The 11,105-nt window shown below is 40.0% G+C and overlaps 1 protein-coding gene across 1 annotated transcript; it reads left to right on the forward strand.

Annotated features, from left to right (window-relative positions):
* The first annotated feature begins 2,796 nt into the window (after positions 1 to 2,796).
* LOC131811839 (olfactory receptor 4D9-like) lies at positions 2,797 to 3,732 on the forward strand. The gene has a single exon (XM_059140827.1). It carries the CDS (start codon positions 2,797 to 2,799, stop codon positions 3,730 to 3,732), a length of 936 nt encoding a protein of 311 aa, XP_058996810.1.
* The last annotated feature ends 7,373 nt before the right edge of the window (positions 3,733 to 11,105 follow it).

The following is an 11,105-nucleotide window of genomic DNA, read 5'->3' on the forward strand; positions in this document are numbered from 1 at the left end:
GAGTGCGTGGTGGGTAGATCTAGCCACAGGAACACGGATCCAAAGGCATGGACCAGCAAGAAGTTGCATAACATTTAAACCCCTGAAACAGGATCAAAAGAAACAGGGTACCAGATAATACTAAGAGGAGTTTAATCTTTATTCTGTAGACAATAAGGAACCATTAAAAATCTTCAGGCAAAGAACGGATGGTCCCATTTGTGATTTGTAATTACATTTCTGGAAAAAACAGAAGGGATGGGGGCACTTGGGTGGCTCAGCGGGGTAAAGCCTCTGCCTTCAGCTCCGATCGTGGTCTCAGGGTCCTGGGTTGAGCCCCGCATCGGGCTCTCTGCTCAGCGGGGAGCCTGCTTCCTCCTCTCTCTCTCTTCCTGCCTCTCTGCCTACTTGGGATCTCTGTCTGTCAAATAAACAAATAATTTAAAAAAAAAAAAAAACAGAGAAGATGAATTAGAGAAAACTATACTGAAGGGAAGGAGACCAGGAAAGGACAACTAAGGAAACTTGGAATGATCTAAGGGAGAGATAAGGGGTTAACTGAGGAGGAAGAGAAGGAGGCCACACTGGGAGAGGTGAAGAAAGTCGAATCCTCCGGAGAGCCTGTACAGTGTCCAGGTTCCTTGCAATGTGAGTGGCTCAGTAGAAATCTTTTGGATAAACGTGCTACCTGCCAGTGCCTGCTGTGGAGGCCACTGTGTTCACCAAGAGAGAACCAACAGAGGAAACAAGGCAAGTGGTCATACTCTTCAGAGCAAAGGAGATGCAAGCTGTGTTTGGGGGTTATTTATCCACATAACTTCTCAAGGCTCTCAAAGCTTGTTTCTACACCAACCGAAGAGTAATGCTTCCCAGGTGGACACATTCTGGGGACCACCTAGATGGTGGTGCCAGATGGCTCAGATGCTTAGGCTGAAGATGGCTATTTTCCTCTCAGTTAACTTTGTCACCACTGCCACCACCATAAATCTCAGAAATTACTGAAATGGCATGGGTAGAATATGTATTATGCTGAAAGCTAAACTTCACCACTAGCTTTCTCTATGTCCTTCTGCATGTCAATTAAATTTTCCTCAGACTTAATTTTTTTTTTCAAAATTGACCCTCAAACAATAAAAGGTTGCTCACTCCTGACTCCTATGGGCAAAATAGAATGAACTGAAAATTCTCTAAGTTGGATCTGCCGCCTCCTTCCCAAATACGACTCTATAGTAAGAGAACCTATGGGTGTCCAGGGGCAGGCAGGGAGCTACCATTGTTCCATTGGGTGTACCTGCATTGCCTACAACCCTGCAGAAAGCTTGCACTTCATGCCCTCTCTCTATGTACGTATGCCTGGACTCTGCTGTCTTCTTTGTGAACAGAATCATATCTGGTGCTATCCTTGTCACCTTTGTGTTAAACCCCGACCTCTGGGTATCGACCAAATGAAATTTTAAAAAGTAAAAAAAAAAAAAAAAAAAAAAAAGCCTCGTCACTTCTGAAAGATAATAGAAGGGCAGTGGTCTAAAATTCCTTAGTCATGGAGAAGAAATGAAGGGACTAATAAACCCACCCTTGAAAAGACTAGGAAAATCCTGTAAAAAGAGTCTCTTATACAAATTATCCTTGGTTTTATATATTCTCAAGCTGACAGGCAATCTGGATGAGTAGAAAGATTCTAGAACTAATAGAAGAGATTTGTGTTACTTTTCCTGTTCCACTGGTTTTCCATATGACCTAGGAAAACTGGCTTAATGTTTACTGAGTTCACTTTTTCAGTTTTGGTATTAACTGATGTGGTAATGTTAATACTTTCCCCTCTAACCTCAGAGGGATATTAGAAAAATTGATTAATAATTAGGTGTGCAGTGCTTTTAAAACTATAACATGCTGTTCAAATCAATTCCTATCATGGTGTCACTGTAAGGCCTGTGAGTGTTGGTTTATTCTAATGGGTTTTAAGGCACAGAGACAAAGTGGAATTAGAATAAAATCAGAGGAGCTCCCATACGCAGAGGTGTAGGGAGCCCACAGCTCCTTCCATGAAGCCTTCTTTAGTTCTCTTCCTCGACATCCTCTAGGGGTGGACTTTTTTTTTTTTTTTGAACCAAAATATCATGTAACATTTAATAATTTCAAATATATTTATTATACATTACAGATTAAAGTTATATACACAAATATAATTTTAGTCATAAAATTCCAACAAACTGCTTACATTTAAGTCACTGGATCTGGTAGAAGCCAATTTAGAGTCTTCTAGTCCGCTAAATTCACCTTCCTTAAGTTATACAGAAATAAAATCTGATAGTCTTGATTTAAAGAGGTGCTGTTATCACATTGCAACACTCAGAAAATTGTACCTATCTATACAATGTCTTTCACATGCTCCACTAATACTTAAAGCACCATTGCAAGACTAAATGTGTACAACACTGAATCACAATTCCCAAGTTCGTTCTAGGATTGGGATGAAATGATGAGAATTTTCTCTCCTTTGGTCTAACGCAGAACAGCCCCTTCTGACCTGTCTGTCTAGGGCTGAATTTTAACAGATGCCAAAGGCTCCTGTGAATATAGTAGGGAGATGAATGATCTAGCTCAAACCACATTTTGGGCTAAAGAGGGAGCTGAAGCAAGTAGAACTGAGTGACCTCCCTAGGTAACATAGCAGGTTCATAAAGAATAAGATATATGATTAAAATATATTTATGCTGTTCAATTTCCATGTAAGAGATAAATCTTTGCTCAATCTCAATGCCTCAGCAGTATTATTGTTTCTTTCAAAGCTGTACATGGTGGAAGGACTATCATCCAATGGCCCTGAGAAATCATAGCAGGGTGTCTGAATTTATTTTTTGTGGACTTACCCAGTCTCAAGAGCTGAGCTTGCTCTTATTTTTCTTTTTATCTGTAGTTTATGTAACAACTGTGTTAGCAAATGTTGCCATCATGATCACTGTGACCTGTGAGTCCCGCCTTCACACCCCCATGTACTTCCTGCTCCGCAATCTCTCAGTCTTGGATATCTGCTTCTCCTCCATCACTGCTCCCAAGGTCCTCGTGGACCTTCTGTCAAGGACAAAGACCATCTCTTTCAATGGTTGCATCACTCAGATGTTCTTCTTCCACCTTCTCGGTGGGGCAGACATTTTTTCTCTCTCTGTCATGGCCTTCGATCGCTACATGGCCATCTCCAAGCCCCTGCACTACGTGACCATCATGAGTAGGGGGCGATGCACTGCCCTCATTGTGGCCTCCTGGGTGGGGGGCTTTGTCCACTCCATCGTGCAGATTTCCCTGTTGCTGCCCCTCCCCTTCTGTGGACCCAATGTCGTTGATGGCTTCTACTGTGATGTCCCCCAAGTCCTCAAACTCGCCTGCACAGACACATTTGTTCTTGAGATCTTAATGATTTCCAACAACGGTCTGGTCACTACTCTGTGGTTTGTCCTTCTTCTTGTGTCCTACACAGTCATCTTGATGATGTTGAGGTCTCACACTGGGGAGGGCAGAAGGAAAGCCATCTCCACCTGCACAGCCCACATTACTGTGGTGACCCTGCACTTTGTGCCCTGCATCTATGTCTATGCCCGGCCCTTCACTGCCCTCCCCATGGACAGAGCTGTCTCCATCACCTTCACGGTCATCATCCCTGTCCTGAACCCCATGATCTACACCCTGAGGAACCAGGAGATGAAGTCATCCATGAGGAGACTGAAGAGAAGACTTATGTTTTCTGAAAGGGGATAGACTCTTTATAGATTGTCAATCAAGATACAAACATATAATCAAAATATGTTTTAAAATATCAGCTGTCACATATTGGGGCTCAACCATGCATAGACAATTAAGTACAGCAGGATGGCACAGACACAAAGGATCAGTGACCTGAAACACTGGTATTGAGAAAGAACACTGATGGGAAGTTAAACAGAAAGAACATAGTCCTTGAAGAGCAACTGACAGCAAGAAGGGTGTAAATGTGAAATATAATAGAAGATCTTGGGTGTTCAAGGAATAGGGTGGAGATTAGCGCTGCAATGCCCATACATGCAGAAGGCAACAGGGACATCTGTCTCAACATAGTAGGGCTCTAGCAGCTGGGACTCAGTCCAGCAGTAGTTACCCTATGACGATTTATTAAGCATATACTGTGTGTCAGATACCGCTTGTAAACCTTCTCTATAACCTCTGCTTTGTCAGCAACAATTGGACCTTCTTTTTAATCAATTCATCTATAAAATACACTGGCACGACCCCCACAACCACTCAAGATACATAAAGACTTAGATTTTAAGGATTTCCATTACCTTTTACTTCCTGTGACTTTGTCAGAATTGGATGTGACCTAGGACCTAGATATTGGGGCCTTACAAAATCAGACTGCATAAACACAACAATGGTAAGAATCTGGAACAACCTGTCCTACCGTTCATACCACTGCTTAAGGCAGAAGCTAGTTTGATATTTGGGAAAAGAAAAAGCTGTAACCAACCCAATAAATACTTTTATTTTTCCTAGGTGCCCTCTTTTATCATTTTCCTTACCACACTGTATTAAAATACCCCATAAAACTTCATATTACTAGATCTGGTTTTCCTTTATATTCCCAGTATCTAGAATAGTGTCTGACCTATAAAAAGCTGTAAATGTTGGTTGAATCTGTGGAGTGGAATGAAATTAATATAAGAAGATACCAAATTCTACTTAATCTTGTTTTTTGGCATTCAAAACTGACTGTATTTTCTGAATAGATACTTCCTCCTGGAAGCCAAAGGAAATTGAAATGGCTAAATTGGAGTGCACTATGATCTATACTCAAGGTCTTAGCATCTATATATGTCTTTATAAAAATCACCAAATCAAGATCCAAAAATCTTTGTACACAAGTGAAAATAAACATCCCGGAGCAAACGAATGTTTTGCAACACTCAAGGCAAATGAATGTAGAAATTCATTCAGAGTTCCAATAAGCCTGTGCTCTGAGTATGTCCAGACAGACCTTCAGGATGCCTGGTAATCATACACAGAAGCATGGGATGCATTTCCTCTTCTCTCCTCTCGCCTCCTCTGGAGCATGGGACATAGTAAAACTAAGGAAAGAGGCTCATTTAAATGTAACTACAGGTTAATTATAATAATAATAATAACAACAATAATAATAATATGGTACTACATTCCCTTATTTTAATTTATTAGGGTCATATAGGTTTTGGAAGTTGGAGTTCCTTAAATTTTAAAATGATAATACAGTGCATATATTATATATTACATCATTTCTCCTGTGGGGAGCATCTTATATCTAAACACTTTGATATTCCTGTAAGAAAATGTGTAAGTAGGGGTGCCTGGATGGCTCAGTCCCTTAAGCATCAGACTCTTGGTCTCCAGGTCATGATCTCAAGGTCAAGAGACTGACTCTTGTGTTGGGCTCCACACTCAAAGTCTGCTTGAAATTCCTTCTCCCTCCCATGCCCTTCTCCTCTGCTCCTCCTCAGCTTACATTCTCTAAATAAATAGATAAATAAATAAAACCTTTAAAAAAAAAAAAGGAAAGGAAATGTGTAAATAGTCCCACTAAGTATAATCATTAAAAACCATGCATGGGAGGGGCGCCTGGGTGGCTCAGTGGGTTAAGCCGCTGCCTTCAGCTCAGGTCATGATCTCAGGGTCCTGGGATCGAGTCCCGCATCGGGCTCTCTGCTCAGCAGGAAGCCTGCTTCCCTCTCTCTCTCTCTGCCTGCCTGCCTCTCCATCTACTTGTAATTTCTCTCTGTCAAATAAATAAATAAAATCTTTAAAAAAAAAAAAAAACATGCATGGGAGTTGAGGGAAATTGGAAGGGGAGGTGAACCATGAGAGACCATGGACTCTGAAAAACAATCTGAGGGTTTTGAAGGGGCGGGGGGGTGGGAGGTTGGGGGAACCAGGTGGTGGGTATTAGAAAGGGCACAGATTGCATGGAGCACTGGGTGTGGTGCAAAAACAATGAATACTGTTGCGCTGAAAAGAAATAAAAATTTAAAAAAATTAAAAAATTAAAACCATGCATGGGCTCACACTAACTCAGATCAAATTTTGCCACAAAATTAGTTCAGGTAGATGAGATTTTAGTACCAAATGATGTTCTAAAAGTCTTCCAGCATTCAGAGCTTGGACATTTCAGAATGAAATATGGAAACTGAATAAGAGGGGATTGTAATAGGCAGAATAATCTCTGTCCCACCCACCACCACCAAGATAATCAAATCCCAATCCCCAGAATCTGTGAGTATGCTATGTTATATCGCAAAGGAAACTAAGGGTGCAGATGGATTTAAGGAAGCTAACCTTTAAATAGGAAGACTATCCTGATTATCTGGGAGGCCCCAGTGTAGTCACAAGGGTCCTTAACAGTGGAAGAGGTAGACAGAAGAGGAGGTCAGAGTCATACAAGGTGAGGGGTACTTGACATAACATGGCTAGCTTTACCAATGGAAAGATCCACAAGCCGAGGAACGTAACTAAACTTTAGAGGCTAGCAAATGCAAGAGAATGGATTCTGCCTTAGAACCTCCAGAAAGGCATTCAGCCTGCCAACACCTTGATTTTAGCCCAGTTGATACTCACATCAGATTTCTGACCTATAGAATTTGTCAGACAACAAATTGGTGGTGTTTTAAGCCACTAAATTTGTGGTGATTTTGTTACAGCAGCAAAAGGAAACCAATACAAGGGTAATACTTCAGCTGTAAATGAAGAGGCTGACAGAGCTGAAAAGGGAAAGGAATAGAGAGATGCATGCAAGGAAAAAGGGGTGGGAGTAAGAAGTGGAAAAACCAAGGAAGGGTGGTCAGATGCTTCTCCCAGGAGGGCATGCACATATCTCAATTACAAGTGCCCTGGACTAGAGAAGCCAGTCCCAAGCCTTCACCACTTCTTGGATTCTATATAGGATGGAGTAAGACACTTGACTCTGAAACAAAGATTTAATATAACACCCTCTGAAATGCCGCATGTAACTGATTAACAGTGAGACCATCTGACACCAAGCAAATCGCTTCTACACTTTATCAAAAGATACATGGAGATGGAGTTTCAAGTATTTTGCATGGTGACTCTACCGTATCTGCATTGAAATGGTCATCCACTGGAAAATGCCACTTTAATAACAACAATGTTGTAAAAATGAAGCAGTACCATGTTACATGTACTCATTGATGGGAAGACACATCTTAATTTCAGGGATATTAAAATGTGAAAAAATAGGGCATCTGGGTGGCTCAGTTGGTTAGGCATCTGCCTTTTACTCAGGTCAAGATCTCAGAGTCCCAGGACCCAGCCCCGCATGGGGTTCCCTATTCGGCCAGGAAATCTGCTTCTCCCTCTCTCTGCTCATGCTCTCCCGCTCTCCCTGTCTCTCTCAAAAACTAAATAAAAACTTAAAAAGAAATTTAAAAATTAAATAAATAAACAAATAAAATAGAATGTTAAAAACCATTTGCCATGACATGGCTGGAGCTAGAGGTATTATAACAAGTGAAATAAGTCAGTCAGAGAAAGACAAACAGCATTTGATTTCACTCATATGTGGAATTTAAGAACCAAAACAAGTAAGTACAGTTTGTTTAAAATTTAGTACAGAGTGATGAGCATTATGTTTAAATGAAATAGCATAGTCTTATTTATATATACAGGTGGTGGTCTTAGAAACATTTTTTTCACTAGTGCCACTACAAACCGTTTCAAATTCTGCCCACAAGTTGAGTACATTTGTTCCTTAAAAAACACTTTCCAGGGGTGCCTGGGTGGCTCAGTCATTAAGTGTCTGCCTTCGGCTTGGGTCATGATCCCAGGGTCCTGGGGTCAAGCCCCACATCAGGCTCCTTGCTCAGCAGGAAGCCTGCTTCTCCCTCTCCCACTCCCCCTGCTTGTGTTCTCTCTCTCACTCTCTGTCAAATAAATAAATAAAATATTTTTTTAAAAAATTAAAAATAAAAATAAACACTTTCCAGATTCAGTGTAATTCTATAACTCTTCTAAGCACTTTTTATATGTGCGACATTACATAGTGTTCCTTGCACTGCAGTGTGTACATTACGTTCTTTAAATGAAACAACACAGTCGTTCTGGCACCTGTAGAAACCTGTATTATACGTGTTCCTTTACAGAATGTATTAAGGGCAGCACAGTATTGTGAACACATTCTTTCCTTGGAATATTACCCAGATGCCATAAAATTCTATTGCTGATTTTAAAAATGTGAAGGAAAGGAATATTAAAAAGAAAGTTTCACCTTAGAACTTAAGAAATTCAATACTTAAAGTTATAAGTAGGGGCACCTGGGTGTCAGTTAAGCATCTGCCTTTAACACGGGTCATGATCCCTGGGTCCTGGGATTGAACTCCATGTCTGCTTCTCCCTCTCAATCTGTCTGCTCACTCTCATGTGCTCTCTCTCTCTCAAAAAAATAAATAAATAAATAAATCTTTTTTTTTTTTTGAAGATATAAGTAATCAGTCCCTGATGTGTGTGCATGCACACCACACACACACACATACATACACACACACACAAACACACTCTCACACATACAAACACTTTCTCATAGAGAGACAGGTAAAAAGCAAACATGCTTAGTTTGGTCAATTCCATGCTTTAGGAACACATAAGACTATCATCAACTCACTACTACAAAACAGATTTTTTAATGACTAAATTTGGATCATCTATAACACAAATTACATCATATACAGTTAATCAGTTTCTTGGTGTTAAAAGAAAGTTCAAAACTGCTATCTCTCTTCACTTTAGGGGTCCAAAGATACTATTACTATAGTTCCTCATTTTGGAAGTCATAAAGATACTTATAGGAATCCAACAAAATACTCCCCTCTAGGAACCCTCCTTTTGTTACCCAAATATCCAAGCACATCCAAGAGTGACAATTCTCTGATTGAGTATACAACCAAATGTAATCTAATGATTTGGACCTTACTAAGGGAAAGAAGTAAAGACTCAGTGTACTGAAACATAGTATTAAATTTTTACAGGATGGAAGAGAGAACATAAATTCCACAGAAATATAGGTTACCAAAACTGACTAAACTGACTAAATAAAAGGGGAAAAAAATCTTAATAGATCAATAATTATAGATGAATTGAGAAGGTGTCGATAATAAACCCTTTGGCACCAGGCACCAGGATCAAATTGCTTTGTGAATGATTTTCAATAAATATTCAAAAAGCTAAGAATTTCAATTCTTTCAAAAATTGCAGAAAACTTCTTAACTCATTCTATAAATATGGCATAACCCAATCTATAAACCAGATAATAGCACCCAATATATCTAGAACTATCATGTATCTAAGATATGTGTACACACCAATCCCACCTTTGAACAAAATGTTTAGTCCTTATTACTCTTTAGCAAGTTACATACCAATGAATTAAAACAATGACAACTTATCATCAAGTAGGGTTTATTCCTGAAATTCAAAGAGAACTATTAATGTAATTCACAGCAATAATGGATTAAAATGATAATACAGACAAAGGGCTGACATCCAAGATCTATAAAGAACTTCTCAAACTCAACACACACAAAACAGATAATCATGTCAAAAAATGGGCAGAAGACATGAATAGACACTTCTCCAAGACATACAAATGGCTAACAGACACATGAAAAAATGTTCATCATCATTAGCCAACAGGGAGATTCAAATCAAAACCACATTGAGATACCACCTTACACCAGTTAGAATGGCCAAAATTAACAAGACAGGAAACAACATGCATTGGAGAGGATGTGGAGAAAGGGGAACCCTCTTCCACTGTTGGTGGGAATGCAAGTTGCTACAGCCACTTTGGAAAACAGTATGGAGATTCCTTGAGAAATAAAAATTGAGTTTCCCTATGACCCTGCAATTTCACTACTGGGTATTTACCCCAAAGATATAGATGTAGTGAAAAGAAGAGCCATCTGTACCCTAATGTTCATAGCAGCAATGGCCACGGGCGCCAAACTGTGGCGCCAAGATGCCCTTCAATGGACGAATGGATAATGAAGATGTGGTCCATATATACTATGGAGTCTTATGCCTCCATCAGAAAGGATGAATACTCAACTTTTGTATCAACATGAATGGGACTGGAAGAGATTATGCTGAATGAAATAAGTCAAGCAGAGGGAGTCAATTATCATATGGTTTCACTTATTTGTGGAGCATAAGGAATAACACGGAGGACATGGGGAGATGGTGAGGAGAAGGGAGTTGGGGGAGAGATGAAACATGAGAGACCCTGGACTCTGAAAAACAATCTGAGGGTTTTGGGGGGGGTGGGAAGTTGGGTGAGCTTGGTGGTAGATATTATGGGGGGCACGTATTGCATGGAGCACTGGGTGTGGTGCAAAAACAATGAATTCTGTTATGCTAAAAAGAAATAAAATAAATAGGGCGTCTGGGTGGCTCAGTGGGTTAAGCCGCTGCCTTTGGCTCAGGTCATGATCTCAGGGTCCTGGGATTGAGTTCCGCATCGGGCTCTCTGCTCAGCAGGGAGCCTGCTTCCCTCTCTCTCTCTCTGCCTGCCTCTCTGCCTGCTTGTGATCTCTCTCTGTCAAATAAATAAATAAAATCTTTAAAAAAAAAAAGAAATAAAATAAATAAACAAATAAATAAATAAAAATTAAAATTAAGAAAAATAGATTAAAAGAGAAACAATGTGATTATTTCAGTGATGCAGAAAATATTCGACACAATTCAACACATACCCTTGAAGAAAAAACACCTATGAACCCAGGAACTGAAGAAAGAAATGTATTATCTTGATAAAAGAAAAAAATATCTATTGGGACCAGTAACCAGGGGCACCTGGGTGGCTCAGTGGGTTAAAGCCTCTGCCTTCAGCTCAGGTCATGATCTCAGGGTCCTGGGATCAAGCCCCGAATCTGACTCTCTGCTCAGCAGGGAGCCTAATTCCTCCTCTCTCTCTGCCTGCCTCTGCCTACTTGTGATCTGTGTGTCAAATAAATAAATAAAATCTTTAAAAAAAAAAAACAGTAACCAAACAGTGTACTTAAAGATTAAGCATTAAAATTATTTCTGTCACCATACATAACTATACAATGATACCCACTCTC

The sequence above is a fragment of the Mustela lutreola genome, chromosome 1 (assembly GCF_030435805.1).
Source record: "Mustela lutreola isolate mMusLut2 chromosome 1, mMusLut2.pri, whole genome shotgun sequence".
Lineage (NCBI taxonomy): Eukaryota > Metazoa > Chordata > Mammalia > Carnivora > Mustelidae > Mustela > Mustela lutreola.

What these genes read in the sequence shown, in the direction of transcription:
- LOC131811839 (XM_059140827.1), top strand. Translation starts at nt 2,797, where the DNA reads ATGGCCCTGAGAAATCATAGCAGGGTGTCTGAATTTATTTTTTGTGGA.